Below are 18,387 nucleotides of genomic sequence, written 5' to 3'. Positions count from 1 at the left end.
GACATAAAGGAGCCTCCTCTCGCGGCGCAGTCGCTATAAAACATTGTGGTGGTTGGAGAGAGAGAGAGAAAAGAGAGAGAGATTCTAAATAAGCACTCAGATTTTCAATCAACTTTTCATCACATGGTAGCTGTAATCACAGAGCGTGTACCCACCGAACACATTAAATCCAAACTTTATAGTCACTCACCCAGCAATATGAGGAAATGTCATTTTAACGTTAGCCAAACCTCTTGAACTCCACCCATCCAGCCTTCCGTGAGCACCACCCAGCCTGTGCAGGATTTATCTCTGATTTCAAGCTGCAACACATTAAAACTCTTCCTTAGATGACCTCATCATGAAACCAGAGCTCTTTTAAAAGCATCAATAACCGTGTCGACTCCAGGGCTGCGTCTGTCACTCGGAGCCCTGCTGGGAGACTGTTGTGCCGCTGTGGGCTATTCCTGCCCTCCTGAAACAATAACATATCAGCACAGACATTAAACCCCTGCAAATAAATGTTTCTCTTTCTAAATTATATATACCGCAATTACACCGAATGGGTATTTTCATGAACATTAATTTGAAAGGTCTGTGTTGAAAAACAAGGCCGGGCTGATGGGAATAACCTGAGTTTCATTTCCTTTCCTGAGTTCTGGGTAAGTGCTTGTTCTCGAGGGCCATGAAGACCGGGTTCTGGGGTCAAGTCACGGGGCAGCAGCGCGAGGAGGGAGACTTCCTTTTATGGGAAATGCTTTCACCAGTGGAGGCAGATTCTCCCAACTGTTGCCGACACATCTGTGTGCCCTCCTCAACATTCCCCTCCACCCCGAGCCATTCCGGTCACTCGGCCCAACATTTGCTGCCTTAAACCTGGCCGCCACAAAGGAGTGGTGCCCCGCGCCCCTCACCCCGACACGCCACACTTGTCGTGCCATCAGCTCCGAGGTTTAAGGGGGCGGGCGCCCCCACCTCCTCTGTTTCATTCAGCTGTAATATATGTGACAACTGCTCCTCTGAGATGAAGAAAGAGGAGGCTCGGAGCTGAGGACGGGCCGTCACTCCTGCACAGACTGCACTGCCGTGAACCTCTGAGACCCATCCTCTCCTTTACACTCACAGCTCTCAGGGTTTTTTTTCTCTTGTAATTCTTGTGCTGGGACTGAGCCCAACACCTTCAGGCTGAACCTGTTCATCTGCACTTTAAAAGTGGAGGTAAGGACGAGGAAGTGTGGGTGGGTGTGTGTGTGATTCAGCTGAGGACATTACCTCATACGCTGGGCTTGAAGCAGCCTGACAGGGGACCCTGCGTTCAACCCCGATACTCGCAAGCCTCTTATCACGGCAGCATATCTGTTTGGGTTCAGGGGGGAAGTTTTGACAGCCAGGTTTTGCAGCCCACCCCCCCCCCTCTCTCTCTCCGCTCCCTGCTCTGCTGCTCCTGACCAAACGAAAGAGAAAAAGAGAGGCAGAGTGAGAAGAGGTGGTGACTTCATCCCTTCTCCTAACAAACCCTCCTCTTTCCCCCTCCTTTTCTGAGCTTTCTTCTTCTTTTTTTTTTTTTTTTCTTCCCAAGTCTTTTGCACAGCACAGTCAGGCAGCATGCCAGCAGTTTTCATCTTGCTGCGGTCGCTGGTTATCAGGCTGCTCAGTAGCAGACTGGCAGGCTCACTGGCTCAGTTCCTCCGGAGAAGCCTCTCCACGGGCGCCGCACACCTCGGGACCGCGCTGCGCCACATCTGGGACCGAGTTCGATCCCAGGAGTCGAAGGAGGCTGTCCTGGGCTGCGTGCTGTGCGTCCTCAACATGCACAAGAAGGTGGAGAACTGAGCTCAGCTCCTCATTCTCTGCTCAACCGGACAACTGTTGAGTGAGGAGAGAGTCTACCAAGGGATGTGACAGACTTTTTTCAGACTTTCTTTGGACTCAAGTGATTTTTCTTCTTCCTTTTTTTTTTATTTTTAACTGGGGTTCTTGTCATGTCTGAGAGTTTTGTGAGGAAAGTGCAGCCCTTCACCATTGGGACCAGGCTGTCAGTTCCCCCTGTGCCGAAATGCCAGGAATTTACACAGACTTATCTGTCCAGCGAGGCTCTGGACAACTGCGTGCTGCAGCACAACCTGAACTCCCTCTACCTCAGCCGGCCCCCGGTGCGTCCGCACGGCCCCCGCCGGGGGTCACCGGTGGCCAGGCGGGCGGCCCCCGTGCAACACGACCCCGAGCACATGGCAGCAGAGGACCAGCTCAACCAGAACGTTGTCTCTCCCTCTGCCGTCTCCAGATCCATCAAGAAGATCACCATCTCTGGGAGCAAAGACAAGTCTGGGAACACGATGTCAGCGGGACCGGCGAAGCTCTCGGTCACAGGCTGCCCGTCTGAAAACAACAATAACAACAACAACATCTCCAGCCCCTCAGACCCACATCTGCCCAGGATTGTGGGAGTGAGCTGTGAACATAAGACACACTCTCAGTTTAAGGTACGGGGCATGTTTCACTGATACAGACCAGCTACTTTAACAACTAGAAAGTTGGTCATAGCTATAATATTGAGAGTCAGTTAACTTTGTGACTTTAAAACACTGAAAAAACATTTTTTACAGCTATTTAAGTATTTAGTATCTCAGCAGTTTTAGTTTAGTGAAGAAATACTTTTACTTTCGACTGTGGTGTCAAAAATAACAGAAATTAACTGCTGTTTTTATTTCAGTATCATTCTTTGTGGCACTTTTATTTATGTTATAACATCTTTATTACACCAGTTTTTTTTTCACTCCGAAATCTTGAAATTATTAAGAAAAATGACAGATAAAACCGAAGAACTTTCCCAGGCACGTGCATCCCAGCACCCTGTAAACATGTTAATTGTGATTTGTAACATTCCTACCTCTGTTTTCTTTTTTGTTTTGTTTTGTTTTGTTTCGCCCTGCCCAGCATTTTCCATGAAGTCAGGGATCATTGTGAGTGTTTATTTTGCCTTTACGCTTTAGGTTTTACTGAGTAAAGACAGCAGTGATGAATTCCGGCTCGGTCAGGGACAAACCAGGGACAAACTACTCGGGGAGAAATCCATCCAGGTAAGGCTGCGAGCTGGCAGAAATGTGAAATGCAGTTCACTTTTTAAAGATACTCATCACATTTATTTTACTAGGGTTTACACAAAATCTGCAAATCAATTAATTTTTATAGTTTTTTTAGATATATATGTATAATTTGGAGTACAAACATGCAAGTTTTGAGAACAATATTAATTTGAATGCCTCCCAGGCAGCTGATATGGCCTTCATTTACCCTGGTTAGTTCCTTGTTTATCAAAGAAACGGTTCTATAAAGAAAAGGTGCATTGTAGTGTGTTACATGTAAGTGACTGGGCCTGCTCCTTGTTTAAGCCTGATGCGTGTGGATGAGGTGCTCCGTTACAGCAGGACTCACAGAGGCATTGCTCACTGGAAAACATGAAGTCAGGGAAGATGTTAACAAAAGAAAAGGCTTATGCAGGATGGTTATAATAACACACAGCAATTGCCTCATTTTCCTTTTTAGAAAAAAAATAAAAATCTATCACAGAAATTCTGTTACCACAACAACACAGCTGTGTTTTTTTCTTCCACTCGTTAATGCAAATATACAAAAATGAATAAAAAAAGAAGAAGAAGAATAAATGTATCTCCATGTGAGGTGATGGTGATGCCTTCACGTGGCGTCAGGAAGAGTGAACTTGACCTGCTGAAGTACTTTAGGGGTGATGTGTTTACATGCAGAGCTAAAAAGCGTCAGACAGAAGAGGGTCTGTCCGTCCCGCTTCCTTCTTCTGCCCAGATGTTTCCTGATTTTGGGGGGGGGGGCAGGAATCCTCGTCCCTCGGTGAGGCTTGTGCCAGTCGTGTTTATTTCATCCTGTACGTTTTTGGCAGTAGGTTTTAGTTCAAATGGACGTGGGGATCATCCTGACGCACGTTCACAGCCTCTTTAGATGGTAAACAATAAGGTGCAGTTAATAAAGGAGCAAGTCCCCATCTTTTTTTAAGTGATTGCAGATGTGCCGTTTGATGTTTGGTGTTTATCCCATTAAAAAGGAAAATGTTGCAGCCCGACTGCAGTCACGTCTTTAACACTTTGTTTGTGACTGTGTGGTGTCCTCACGCAGCTTTCGGTGCCTGAGCTGCAGAAGAAGGAGGCTGAGAGGAAAGAAAGTCATCTACACGCACAGACGGAGATGTTGGCAGCTGCTGCGCTGCAGAGCGACTGCTTCACTCAGCGCAACTCACTCTTCAACAAGGAAGTGCTGCAGGTAAAAAGTGGCGTGCACGCGTGCGCACAGCACCAACCTCCACAGTTATTCATTCTGTCAAATGCAGCACTTTTTCTTTTTGAGAAAATGTTTGAGGAAATCATTTTTCCACTCATTTCTTTTCTAAATGCTGCACAGGCCCGAGATGTTATCAATCATGTTAAAATTAAACCTCCAAAAAGGTGTAATCAGGATTTCTCATCTCCTCTGATGTGAAGATACTAAACAGAAAATGGTGGTATGAGTTCATATCTCAGAAATAACAAGTTATGCTGCTGAGATGAAATCAGAAAGGAAGCTGCCTGTCGCATGACCCTCCAGTGAGGGGGAAATATGTACTCGGCCTTATTTTGTCTCGAGAACTGTGTGAGCTGTGTTCAGCCGAGGGAGCAGAGGGAGGGGAAGCCGCCACAAGCAATTATTTAGACATGAGATCATTGTTTGGCTCCATCTCTTCACGCCTATGGCTCAACGAGACCCAGCCAAGCAGCACAACTGCTTGTGTTATCTCATTGCTGCGTCCACCCGAGCTCGCACACACACTTTTCAGCCAGTTTGGCAAAAGAGACACTTTGTTTAGCAGTTGGGTTTGTCATCAGACTTCACTTTGACAACCATCCAAGAGATAGGCTCTGCACTTCCAAACACAAGGATTGAATTCTGCACGTGTCAGCCGAGGGAAACGTTGTGTCATATGAATGCACTGAAAGTAAATTTTGAGTATTTTGTGAACTTTAACCAGCCAAGCAACCCTTTTACTTTTAAGTTAAGTTTTGAATGAAACCTTTGTGTGTAAAGGGCTTCAAACACCGGGAATATTCCATATCTAAGGAACTGCTTGTTTTACAGGGATTTGGTCGACTGCTAACGTTGATGAAAATGTATTATTACAGTATTACATTGCGTGAAAGTGGAAGTGAGATTTCCAGGGAGAGACTTTTAAAGGCCCCTGGTTCGGGCCAAGAGAGCAAAGCAGGTCACCACATGGAGAAACACGGCTGGATCCGTGCAGACCGGCCTGGCCCCGCCGCGGCTCTGCTAAATATCTCCCTCTTCACCGGCTCCTTTCCCCAAACAGAAAAACTGCACAAACTCAAACTCACACTGTATTTTCAGATCAAGCTGCATTACTTGAGAAAAGAAAAGAAAAGTTGCATGTTGAAAGAGGTTTTTAAAAGTGTGAAGATTAGCACTCTCTGCCAACGTCTGGTTCCTTTAAAACTTGTTGAAATGAAAATAATTCTAGGAAAGGATCAGCAGATTGATTTTTTTTTTTTTTTCTGTAATTTAATGAGACTGGAAATTGTAAATGGATGCGATTAAAACTTTGATTGAAACAAGACTGGGGCTGCATAGCTCTTTTTTTATGTGTGTGTGTGTGTGGCTAAAGATTCTTAAAAGAAAGATCTGAGGTAGTTTCAGTTTAATCAGCACATTAACTGTCCATTTCTGGTTGGAGAGAATAAAGCCCAACTGTACATTTTTGATAAACAGACCATTGTTGTGGAGAGTGGACAGGAAGAAACAAAGGAATCATAGACTTCCTGCATGAGGTCATGACAACGCCATGGGAGCCAGCGTGAGCAGATATGGGCAGGCCTGTTTTGTCAAGCTCTTTTCCTTGTGCTCAACTCCACGGTTCAACCCAGAAATGCCACGGTTGCCCGGGGGCCTCGTAAACTTAATGGCCCGCTCCTCTGGGGAGAAGTGACATCACATTTTAATCTGGAGTTTAAAAAAGAAAAAGTTCTTTGGTGGATGTGTCATGTGTGGTCTTGATGTTTTATGGATTCAAAATAGGGGTTACCGTAGAGTCACTCTCAATCCTTTGAGAAATAGTGCTTGGACGGGATGCCATAACAACGTATGTGTGTCTTTAACTAGGAGTTGATGTTTTCCGTGCTGCAAACAGAAACAGTAGAGGAAAAAAAACAAGCGTATGTTGTGCAGATTTTATCAGTTGCTCGACTCCCATTAAATCAGTCGACAGGACCGGGAGGACAACATCAGCGGGATTTATTAATCCATTCAATTTTAGCAACTTTGGTGGCTCATTAACGTCCACACTGTGTTCTTTTCAGAAAAATAAACATGCACTTTCAAACACTTTCTGACTTCGGCCAACTGGCTTGTTTGGCCTTCCTTGTCCGTGTAAAACGTTGCCAGAAAAGGCAGCTCTGCGAGAAAAAAATAAAAACTTATGCAATAGAGTCAAGGCCTTTGCCAAGAGAAACTTTTGCTCCGCATAACATGACATTAGAGAACAAAGAGCTGTTCTTGATGTGCCTGAACTTCAGCAATACTCTAATGCAGAGAGGGGGAAAATATGGCCCTTCGGTGCATAAGTGCTGTAAAATAAGAAGGTGGCAAACACTTGTGATTACCTCCAAGTATCGCATGTCGCTATTTTCACTGGATATAAAGCTGCAAAGTTCCACTCAGGGTACAATTTTGCCCCAGTCATGCCCTTCTGCCATTTCATTGAGCATCTTTGGTCCAACACATCATTAAGAGGACCTCAAATCAAATCAAGAGGACCATAATGCTTTAAGAATAAGCACTCCTATCCTCCGACATGCTACATTACTTCTGGTGTAAAAGACTTGGATTCTGGTTTATTTACGGACAAGTGAATCACTGCTCTGACTGTAAACACAATCTTAAACACATTTGTTTGTCGGTTTGTGGCGCAGGCAGAGGCATGGATCAAAGGCAAGCTCCAGGACTTGAAGGATGGATGTAATATTCAGTACTGCCCCCTGCAGGACTGGGAGGAGGCGTCACAGACGCTTCAGCGAGACCTTAAAGACTTTGAGAACACACTGATTCAGCTGAACCAGGTAACAGAACCATCCAACACCAAACCACACTCTCACAATGTGACTATCACAGGGATGAAGCGTATAGGAGCACCACATTTCCAAAAACGCAATGTTTATTTGAACTATTTCACGCATAAAGGCGATCCATATGCAACCATTAATCCCTGTCTTCAGTGTTGTTAGAGTCTGCTGGATCTTATATTACATAATCGTCACGCAGGCCACTGTAGACTTGAGAAAAGTACACCCTCTGTGTTACACACAAGGAGAAATGTATAATGATTCATCTTCTTTGACATCCTGAGAGTCCTGGAAGGGCAGACAAAGAACTGCTTTTTCTTTTTTCTTTTTTTTTCTCCTCTTTTTCTTTTCCAAGGGTGTACCCGAGACATGAACGTCAGTTTGCAGTGTTTAATGTCTCGATTCTGTTCTGTGTCAGTCTTGATGCTCCATTTGCTCTCCAAAATCCCAATTAGAAATCTTTTTTTTTTTTTTAAATGACTTTATTTTCAAAAGATGGGCGAGCAGTTGATCTGCAAGCTGAATCCCACATCTGATCTGGTGAAGAAGCAGCTCAGCCAGCTCAGGGAGCAGTGGCAGACGCTGAAGCAGATGGCTGCCAATCAGACGCGAGCCCTAGGTGGAGCAAAGAGCCTGCAGGAGTTCAACAAAAAAGTGGAGAAGCTTGAGGAGTGGATTAAAGAGAAAGTAAGAAGCATCCCCACCTTTTCCTATTTTATTCTTGGTCTAAAAGTACATAAAATCAGAGATTGAAGCCGGTGTTATTGAAGTCAGGGGCATCTTTTGTATTATAAAAGGTTTTTTTTTCAGAAATGCAGGGTTCTTTTCTTTGCTCCTAATTACACCGTGCTGCATTTTCTACTTTCATGTTTCTCTTTCTATGCACTCCTGCGTTTCATATCTTCAGATCTTTTCCCCCCTCCTTTTTCATTTATCTAGACAGGAAAGCCAGAGTTTTGGAGAAAAAAAAATTAGAAAAAAAAAGAGTTAATGAAGCACTCCAACTGTAAAATTACCCAAAAAACAGTTGGCCGAGAGGCAAATGGGGCTAGAGACAGCCTAATCAACAACTGTCAGGATAATTGGCACAGAAATAGCACTTGCTAATACAGGAAATTAGCTCAGTATCCTGAAGACATGCTTGTGTATAGTCACCATCGTAAAACATCTGCCTGTTATTATCAAAAAGCAATCATCTAATGCTTTTTAGGCCTGTGTTTATCGCTCTGTTTGCACGCCGTGTCTAGGGTAAAGAAGCCTACGATTATGATGATGATGTTGCAAACTTACAAAGTTACAAAATATCCATCCTTGGAAGAGAAATATTCTCCATTTAGTTCCACCCATCCTTTACACTGTGCATTAGTAGGTTCAGCTCTGTTTCTGTTTAGCATCTTCCTCAGTAGCAGCGTTAACATGCTTTTATCCCTGCACCTCTAAAAAGAAATAATGGTTGGGTTCCTTACAAATGGGGGGCTATAAACACTGACTTTTATGTGTGCCAGCAGGAAGAGGAGCAGTCTCTGTTGAATGTCTTAGGGGAAAATGTTGACAAAATGCAGTTGACCAGGAGAATTTTAGATCTGAAACAGGTGAGTCTTGTTAAGGAACAAGTAAAAGAACCACTAATGTTTAACATAACATTGACAAAGCAATATAGATGTTTAACAGCACTCTTAAGGAAAAGCTGCTGTGCTCTCTCATATGTTAATGGATTCATTTGCAAACCATAAGGAAGTTTCTTAGTAATATGATGTCTCCTGGGGTTCAGACAGCTGAGCTCACATTTGGATTGGATCTTCTGATTCCCCGCAGGATGAGCAGCTATACCGAAACCTGCACGAGGAGATCAACGACTTGGCTCTAAAACTGGAGAAACAAGGGAAAACAGAAGGAAAAAACGTCTCCAGCAGAAGGAAACATATCAATAAAATGTACGCTGAGTTCCTTAACTTTAACAAGTACGTTGCGTGGAATATCTCCAGCATGAAGGTTGAATCAAAGTTCTCTCTGCGTAGGTGGCTGAAGGTCCAGTCGCATCTGAAAAACTACCACGAAAAGCTTCACCTGGCACTTGAGGTGTCCTCATTCTACCAACAGGCTGATAATATCTTATTTGCTATTGACAGCACGGTAAGTCGCCCCAAAGTTTAATTATTCATGTTTATGGATCAATTCTACACTGAAAAAAATAAATGTAAGCGCATGTAAATATAACATACAGTATTTAAATCTGTGATATTAACAATTAAAAATGAAGTTTGTTGCTTTACATGAATACATCTAGTTTTGAACTTAATCTGCATTTGTTCTGTGTAGCTGTGGTTGAACTTAATCTGCATTTGTTCAAAAAACAAGACATTGTGCATTTTTTCCTTAACAAGCAGTATTTCTGTAATCCCAGGAAATGAATTTACACACAAACAACAAGCAATGATCTTGTTGTATTTACTTTTCCTTTAACTATTTTAATCTACTGGGCAGATTAACCAACGTTTAGATGAAACATGCTTTATTTGTTTAAGTAGAACACCACAGTAAAATAATCTTGCTTGATCCACTTTTAAAAATGAAGGCAACTTTTTCACACAAGATTTTTATGTAGATCAAGACTAGTCTTTGTATAAACTACTTAATTTTTAGTAAGTACAAAATTCATTTGCAAGTAAAGTCAACTTAATTTTACTTGCAAAATGTATTATTTACATACAAAAAATTAAGTAGTTTATACAAAGTCTTTCTTGATCTACATTATAATCTCATGCAAAAAGTTGCCTTAATTTTTTTAAGTAGATCAAGCACAATATTTGTAACAGTGTAGTTATAGGTTTGGTTCACTGCTTTTATTTTATCCGTCAGAGGAAAAGCATATCTGCATCCAAGGAGCTGGGCGGCTGCGGTGACGGGGACATGCGAGACGTCGCCAGTCAGATCATGGTAAGAGCGGTCACTTTTACTGAAAGCAGCACTGCTTGGGCGCATCCTGACACGTGCTGCAGAAGCCTCCTCTACCTAACCTGCAGGCCTGTGTGTGGTAGATGCTCGACGTGAGTGTGTCCCAGCTGTCTAATCTCAACCCCGGCCTGGCGGCCAGCGTCACCCAGACGCAGAGCGAGGTCAAGGACAGCTGGGCTCTCCTTCAGCGAGACTTCAGGTACGTCAGCAGGTGCTACAGGTAGCTGTGGTGGCCTTGAACACACCTTCAACACTCGCCCCATGATGCCGTAATGGATGTTTCACACATTTATACAACAGGTTTCCATAAGAACGTGTGCTGCATGACTGATTTCTTGATACTAGGGCTGGGCGATATGGACCAAAAGTCATATCTCGATATTTTCTAGCTGAATGGCGATATATATCGATATTTTTTCTGTGCAATAATTGGGGTTTCCCCCAAAGCATTATAGCATAGCATCTCTGTTAGCTTCATTTTTTTCTGAGGCAAACCCTTAAAAAAACAGTTTTAATACAATGCCTCGTGCCAAATGTCACACAGGTTCCTTTATTAACAGAAGTCTGCACAATATCAAAATGTATAAAACAAATGAAATAAAAATAAACTGCCTGCATATATAGAATAAAAATGCTTCTTGAATAAAATAAAACAAATATCCCTTTCCTGCATAACAATTAAATTAAAATACAGTGTGCAATTAATACAATGTAGACAGTAACAGGCAGACTTTTCCACTGAGGTTGACAGTTGTGCAAATAACAAAACATTTGTGCAAATCTCAAATAAAACATTCAAGTCAATTTGTCACAAAATAAGCTATATCAAAATCATAATTTTTTTTGTTTTTTATAAATGTATATAAACGATATTGTCTCGTACCATATCGCGTTTGAAAATATATCGATATATATTAAAATCTCGATATATCGCCCAGCCCTACTTGATACACCTATTTCAATTTGGGTTTCAACCTTTGAAATATAGGTACATTTATAAATATCGATCTATATAAGCAATGTGAAGGACTCACTGTTGGGGGATCAGCTCCCACACAGAGAACAGTTCTACTTTTTGGCGTTTCATATTCAGTTTTCTGTGCTGCTTTGGAATTTGGATCCTCGTAGTACGTGAATAATGTCCTGGCAACGTGTCAAGTTGCCAGCATAATTTGCCCTTTTCTCGCTATTAAAATCCTGACATCATCTGCGACAGACTGCTGAATCTAAGAAAGGCCATGTTTACAAGAATATTTTGTAACTCTTATTAAATTTGTAAAACAATTTATTGTGGGTTTAATAAGCATACAGTAACTACCCAGACTTTTTCATCATTAGACTCTTTAAACCATCACAACCGATGCTGACTTAATGACATGCATTTAACTGTGTGTAAAAATTGGAAGCAAGCTACAAGAAATTACATTTCTGAGTGGGGTGAGCAGTGTGGACTGGCCCGTGGATAAATTTGTGATTCCTTCGCTATGTCTGGCTCAAAAAACCCCCCCAAAAACGGTATCACTCATGGTAATAAATAATGGTGGCGACTAAGTAAAGTCTACAGCTCTGACATCCATCACCAACGTCACTGCCTCCCAACCGTTTCTCAGGCTGAGAGCCTCTCATATCAGTCGGCTATCTTTAGATTGAATATTACATCATTTTGTCTTATCGTCTAAATTTATAACTACTTAAATCAAATAACTGTTGTGAAACCTCCGAGCCGTAGATGGGGTTCATGGCTGGTCTCTGAGGCCCGGCTGTCAGCATCCCAGTAACCTCCCGCTGCTCTCGCCCAGCAGGGGTGACAGGACGCCGCTCGCTCTCTCCGCCTCCACTTTCACCAGGGAAGATGCTGACCTCCTGACACACGCTCGAGAACCCCAGTGCAACATGGGAACTGAGACACACGGGATCATGGGAAAAGAGGTGAAGGAGGAGCAGAATCGTCTGAAGGGCTGCGTGGTAAGCAGGCTTGGTGTTTTACTGTGGCTTCCAAAGAGGAGAAAACAGCTCCATCGGAGCTGGCAGGATGAGGTTCAGCCCCGTGTAGTCCTACGAAATCTGCGGCTGCAGAAAGTGACGCATTTTGTCCTTTTGGTTTGGAAAATACCTGATTTACAACTAAAGCTGGGCTTTCCTAAATAGATTCTGGCAAATGAGCTGCAGCGATCTGACTCCAAACATACAAACAGTTTTCCAGCCTGGCAGCTATTTAGCTGCACTCAGAAGAATCCTCCGATGTTCTGAGGAATCTGTTGATAACACGCTACGGTTTCGTGATGATTCTGAGATTCGGAGCGGCGTGTCAGTAACCTAAAAAAACCCCGGGTTTGAAAAGGTTACGGCTGTTCGCGTGTAGAAGTCACAGGAAGAGCTCGTAGGGGTGTTATTTATTCTGGCAAAAGAGTTGCAGAATTTTCCATTAAAAATGTCAAGTCGTGACTGTAGAGCGTGGTCGGACTGTCTGCCAGAGTAAATAGGGTTTTCCTTCAGACCCAAAATTACACTTTATGGTGAAAAAAAAAAAAAAGCTCTCAACCATTCGTTTAAAATGCAATAATTTAATTAATACTCTATTTGTATATGGACTGCGGTTCACTTGGCAGAGGATGCGGACATCTTCTACCAACTAAAACTTTATTGAAGATCTAACTGTTTCCGTAGTAACCCCAATAACCATTCATATACTTACAAGGAAATATTCTTGGTATCTTTTAGGAAGTTTTTGGCATCTTAAAAGTCAATAATTCTGTGCATATGTTGACATTTAAGATGCATGCAGGGGCTATTTGAGAGTTATCCCATAATGCAATTGTCCTTTCATGTCATTGACCGTGTGCACCCGTGGGGTCCCTGCTTGTTTTGCCGTGTGAGAAGCTGCCCCTTTGCTTGGGAGTTGAAAACATCCCGATTTTTTGTTTGTTTTTTTTTTTCCCTTGTGTCACAGTTTTTTCTTTCGCCGCAGTTAGCAGCTTTTATTGCTCTGTGAGATGGGAGTTGCCTGGATGCACGCGCTGTGGAAGCCGAACTTGGTGCTATTTATGGAAGAGTTAATAAAAAAAATGAAAAATAAGAAAAACAACCTTCGAGCCCAAAGGCCAAACTAATGCCAAGCGCAATAAAAGTCATTTTCTCAGCACTTTCACTCGTCTTCTCAAGTGTCATGATCTGACTCCACAAAAGGTGTAAGATCCAGCTGTGTGGCTGCGTAGCCTCACAGGGATTTTGATGCGTTTGCATTCGTCCTGGTTTCTTTATTTTGTTTAATACGACTTATTTGATGAAAGTCTTAACAGCTTTATTGTCTGCGTCAGCACTTTATGAGTTCACGGATCACACACTAATCTATACGTCCACGTCTTTGAGTCCGCAGTAGTGCGGCCTCGTTTTTCTGGAGGTAAACACAGCTATCGTCTGTTTCTTTGGCTAATTGTGGCCAGATGCCGGGGCTGGAGACCAGATGGGCTTGGTGTGAAGTGATAGTTGCTGGCTGACATCACTTCAGCGCCCACTGCAGAAAGACACACATGGAGGGAGCAGATGAGTAGACAACACACAGGCAAAGAAGGCTGGAATGAGATAGGATGTGGTTTAAAGTTAAACACTCTTATAGTAACATAATAAACGTGTAAAAGCAAGCATTAAAACGCTGAAGGCTACATAAAACCAGTGGAGTAAATACAGGACAGAAGCAAAGATTTGAGAGGATGCATTGACTTCAAATGCTGTTGATGTTTCTAAAACGTACATATGATTGAAGTTCCAACAATATTCCGACAATTTTGATGAGACATAACAAGAAAACCTCACTTGTATAGCATTGTTAAAAGCACAGCTTTCAGGTTCATACACGCTTAACAAAGGTAAAAAATGCAATAAGAATGAGGCAATTGAAAAAAGATGAAATTATAAAAGGTAATATTAACTTCTGAACTGGTGATAACTCTAAATATGGTACGTCTACTTTCATCTAAAACATATCAGGCTGCGGCTCACGATTATTTTCATTAAAGATTAACTGAAAACTTTAATTTATAGTTTAGAAAGATGTAGAAAGTAGTCGCAGAGCTCAAACTGACCAAATCACTGTAAACATATTCTTCATCTGATCATTATTAGAATGAAAATGGACTCATTTCTGATGAGGAGAGTGTCAAATGAAAGCATGTTTTAACTTTAAATAATAATAAATAATTAAATAATTTTAACAATTTAATAAAAAAGTTGTAGTTTTTTTATGTAAAAATGTCCTTTTCTTCTAAATGTTCCCACCATTTGATACATGTGAGTACATTGTTTAACATGTACATACGTTTATTAGAATGAATACACACAGTAATTATTATTATTTATGTAGACATTTGCTGCTATCATTAGAAAAGGCATGTATCTTTGACTTTGCCACGGTTTCTTCAAATAAAAATAGCCCATCTTTGCTCATTTGTGTCATTTGTGTCATGAGGCTATGGAACAGTCTGAGTAAAGAGCTGAAACCATCTACAGGTTCAAAAGCAAATACAAAGATTTTTGCCAAATAAAGGGAAGAGGAGACATGAGGTAGTGATTGTGTGGGGATTCAGCATAATGTACATATATAAAATGGTATATATAATAATGATTATATTGTTTATTATAGATGTGTATATATATGTTTAAATATATATATGTTGAATATGTATATGATTTATATAATCTATTTATAATGCTCAGGTATATTTATATTTATAATGCTCAGGTAATGTAATAACAGGTATATTTTTTGAGAAAGTAAAGCTTGCTGGTATATTTATTTTTATTTTGTATTCAAGCAAAATGAAAAAGAAACAAGGGGTAGGACCTCATAAGTTTTTTACTTCCTCATACTCCTTTTCAGGCATGAAGGTTTATTTCCCTTTGATTTGTTTAGTGACTATTTATTTGTATTCTATTCTGATGTTTTGTGTAATTGTTTTCCTTTTTTATTTAATATGCTCGAAATAAAGATTTCAATCAATTTCACTGTAAAAATGTAAAAATCATGCTCGCTGAGATGTTTCAGCTTCCACTTAGAAAGCAAAATAGGGTTCACGTGCCATGTTTTTTATGTTCAAGATTTTCCTACAGAACCTTTTCCCCGTGTGTCCTCAGAGCGTCGTTGAGTGTGGGAGTGGCAGGCGAGCTCAGAGCAGCCCACGCCAGGAGCAGCAATCAGAGAGCCACGCCTGCTCAGCAGCGGGAGACGGCTCCTTCAGCACCGCTGATGCCGTCATCAGATGTCAAGCGAAGGGGGAAAGGTGACAGCTGAGCTCGGCTGCGACTTACGTAATGAAAGGTCTTCATGTAAATCCTAACCGGAGTCACATGTCTGTATTTTTCTGTGCAGCGGGAAGCCCAGAGTGGAGCCTACGCTCGCCCCGGCCCCACCAGGCCACCCACAGCTTCACATCCAGCTGCAGAAGTTCACCGTGTCCGCTGACAAGGTGATCAGACCCCTGCCAGGCGCACCAGTTCACTATGAAAGTGCACGTGTGTGCATGAAAAGGGCTTCTCTTTCGATAAATCCTGGAATATTGATCTCCAGGGCTGCATTTTCTCCCTTTAGCTGTTAAGCCTCCCTCTCTTCTTCTGTGTTGTTACCGTTTTAAATGATGCAGTGTTTCCTTGCACGCAAATGTGAGTTGATAACTGGTAATTACATTCACAGAGAGTTATGGTCGACAAGGAGGATAAACATCTTGATGTCTTCAAAAAGATTAACGTATTCTTGATTTAATTGATGCTTTAGCCTTCGGCCCTGCTGGAGGATTGACAGCACAGCCTGTGCGGTCTCACGGCATATATATTCTCACATGCTTCTTGATAAAAGCCCCAGAACTGCACAAACATGTCTGAGTGACTGAAAAGAACCAGATATTAATCAGCAACTCTGCAAGCATCTACCACCTTCGCTGTCATTGACTTTAATGATGTCATCTTCATGCTTAATGACCGACTGTACGAGATCCATTAAAGTACTGCATGTCCCTCATTTACTTTAATAGCTGCCTGCTAGGTTTATAGGTCAGTGTGGGAAACATCATCTTACATAATCTAACTAGTTTCCAGTTGGGATCAATAAAGTATTAATTCAGTACAGTTCAATCACTTGGATCCGGGTCAAGCCCCTGGTTTTCATTGCTAAATTACATCTGTGGTTTGTTGTTTGTTCTGCACTCTATTCATCATTTTAACCTTTTCCATTTTCCTCTTTTTCTCTCCTTTCCATCTCAGACTTTGTCCTGGCTCAAAGACAACGTGTCCATGGCAACCCAGGTGTGTTCAATAGCCGGCTTCGAGGGGCTGGAGGCGGCCAGGAGGTGTCAACACACGCTCGAACAAGAAATTCTGAACAACAGAGCCAGGATAGAGGTGGTCAAAAGGGTAAACAGTGGCAACATCGTCACATTCACAGTTTCTCTCAAAACACAAGGGCTGCATGAGCGGCGCGATTGCAAATAGATCCTCACCACAACCCAGTGTGATTGTAATGAACAGGAACTTTTGATTAGGTCCATATTCTGCTAAATTCCAGCTCATCAGCTTAAAACTCTTACTATTTATGATATCAATATTTTTCAGATATGCGTTTTTATTTATAAGCTAAATTCAAGTGAAGGTAATATTCCTGGACAGTTCAAGATTTACTTTAAATTAAATTCAGAGATTCATTCTTATTCAACTCGACAATCCTCAGCTCTTAATCCTCCTAAATTTCTCACTTGCAGAGGTCAATTTTCGGTTAGATTTAGGGGCACTAAATTGTGGAATGATTTTTCCCACTTGGCAAAGAGCTCGTCCTCTCTGAAATATTACAAAAGACGTTTGAAGGACCACCTGACTGCTGTTTTGTAACTGTTTTCCCAATGTATTGTTGTTTATGTATCCATGTTCTTTTTGTTTTTTTGTTTTTTTTGTGTTTCACTCATAGTGACATATATATAATATAAGTTGTAAAAACAATATCCCATGCACACTCACACACACTTATTTTTTGTCTTTATTTTTTATTATTTATATATTGCATTATTAGTTTGCCATCACTTTTGTGTAGTTTTACTTTCTTTTTTTTGTATGTTAATCTTGACATGAAATTTTAATATCTTCGGTGGAGGCTTCAAATAAGCCCATTGGGTTTTTTGCCTCTTCCTGCACCTATAGTGTTTATCATTGATATTTCCTGTATATTTTTTTAAAAAAACTGTGCAAAACAATAAACTAAAAAAACTAAACTAACTAAAACTGCTTCCTCAGGAGGGCCGCGGGCTCGTGTGTGCGCAGCACCCCGGCAGCAGGAAGATCGAGGAGTTTCTCAGCCAGCTGGAAGTCCTGTGGGAAGAACTGAAGAGGAGGCACCAGAGGAATGCTACCTTTCTGCAGGCCTCAGAGCAACTGGGCTTCAGGGTGAGATTCATGAAATATCTCTGAAGACTCTTCTGCAGATTTATGCTCGCCGTGGATTATCCTGTGTCGGTGCTCCTGTTAGAGCCGGGCTCGTGTGCTTGCAATCATGGTTTAGAGACCCCACTGTGTTTAATCTTTGCTGTCATTATTGGCAGAGCCTTCGGCGTGTACTCACAGTTGTAAATAATGTAAAGTTTGCTTCCACATAATTTGATTATGAGTTTAAACCAGCGGCCAATCTGGCGTGATGATTTATTTGCAGTCTTTTATCACATTGATGCCAAAATGCAATCTTATTCCATCAGGTATAGTTGCTGTCATCTATTTGCAGGACCAGAGGTGTCAAAAGTATTCACATTCATTACTCAGGTAGAAGTATAGATACTAGAGTTTAAAAATACTCCTGTAGAAGTTGAAGTATCAACTCAAGTTTTCTACTCAAGTAAAAGTATAAAAGTACTGGTTTAAAAACTACTTAAAGTATAAAAGTAAAAGTAATTTAAGGGGGAAAAAGCCATTAAGGACAAAAGCCATTGAAAATGAATGCGTCTTAGTATAATGCAAATATATTAAAGAACCATATATGTGTACTATTGAGCATTAACGTGTGTTTTAGAGAGCAGGAGATATGATGACTAGTTGCCTATAAGTATTGTAATGGTGCAAAAAGTCAAACTTCAGAGGCATGTTATCATTTATCCTAACCTTTATTGGAATGTACATCCAAGTTTAGTTGCAGGAATCTGAGGGAACGGATGTAAGAACAAAACTGGACAAGAACATCTGAAACAACCACAACCAAATTCACTCTATCCGGATGGAGCAATTTAACTGGATAGTTTTTAGTGTTTTTAAAATGTAAGGAGTAAAAAGTACAGATAATTGCGTGAAAATG

At 41.5% G+C, this 18,387-nt stretch overlaps 2 protein-coding genes across 7 annotated transcripts in view; both read left to right on the top strand.

Annotated features, from left to right (window-relative positions):
* The first annotated feature begins 1,023 nt into the window (after positions 1 to 1,023).
* Positions 1,024 to 1,961, top strand: LOC133464019 (protein myomixer-like). The gene is made up of 2 exons (XM_061745940.1): positions 1,024 to 1,197; positions 1,559 to 1,961. Exon 2 carries the CDS (start codon positions 1,585 to 1,587, stop codon positions 1,810 to 1,812), a length of 228 nt encoding a protein of 75 aa, XP_061601924.1. The 5' UTR covers positions 1,024 to 1,197; positions 1,559 to 1,584; the 3' UTR covers positions 1,813 to 1,961.
* LOC133464018 (spectrin beta chain, non-erythrocytic 5) overlaps positions 1,826 to 18,387 on the top strand; it is a 34,409-nt gene continuing 17,847 nt past the window's right edge. For 4 of the 6 annotated variants that reach the window (XM_061745939.1, XM_061745937.1, XM_061745938.1 and 1 more), the window contains exons 1-15: positions 1,826 to 2,462; positions 2,973 to 3,059; positions 4,129 to 4,272; positions 6,966 to 7,112; positions 7,611 to 7,802; positions 8,621 to 8,707; positions 8,931 to 9,049; positions 9,134 to 9,248; positions 9,975 to 10,052; positions 10,154 to 10,269; positions 11,873 to 12,035; positions 15,201 to 15,346; positions 15,436 to 15,532; positions 16,323 to 16,472; positions 17,343 to 17,492. In XM_061745939.1, coding sequence (XP_061601923.1) covers positions 1,962 to 2,462; positions 2,973 to 3,059; positions 4,129 to 4,272; positions 6,966 to 7,112; positions 7,611 to 7,802; positions 8,621 to 8,707; positions 8,931 to 9,049; positions 9,134 to 9,248; positions 9,975 to 10,052; positions 10,154 to 10,269; positions 11,873 to 12,035; positions 15,201 to 15,346; positions 15,436 to 15,532; positions 16,323 to 16,472; positions 17,343 to 17,492 — 2,292 coding nt within the window. In that variant the 5' untranslated portion in view covers positions 1,826 to 1,961. The remainder of the gene's footprint in view (positions 2,463 to 2,972; positions 3,060 to 4,128; positions 4,273 to 6,965; positions 7,113 to 7,610; positions 7,803 to 8,620; positions 8,708 to 8,930; positions 9,050 to 9,133; positions 9,249 to 9,974; positions 10,053 to 10,153; positions 10,270 to 11,872; positions 12,036 to 15,200; positions 15,347 to 15,435; positions 15,533 to 16,322; positions 16,473 to 17,342; positions 17,493 to 18,387) is intronic. The other 2 variants (XM_061745934.1, XM_061745936.1) reach the window with 2 other exon arrangements.

Source organism: Cololabis saira, chromosome 17 (genome assembly GCF_033807715.1).
Source record: "Cololabis saira isolate AMF1-May2022 chromosome 17, fColSai1.1, whole genome shotgun sequence".
NCBI classification, from domain to species: domain Eukaryota; kingdom Metazoa; phylum Chordata; class Actinopteri; order Beloniformes; family Belonidae; genus Cololabis; species Cololabis saira.
Note: the sequence above shows the minus strand (reverse complement) of the source record. Positions and strands in the feature narration are given on the sequence as shown.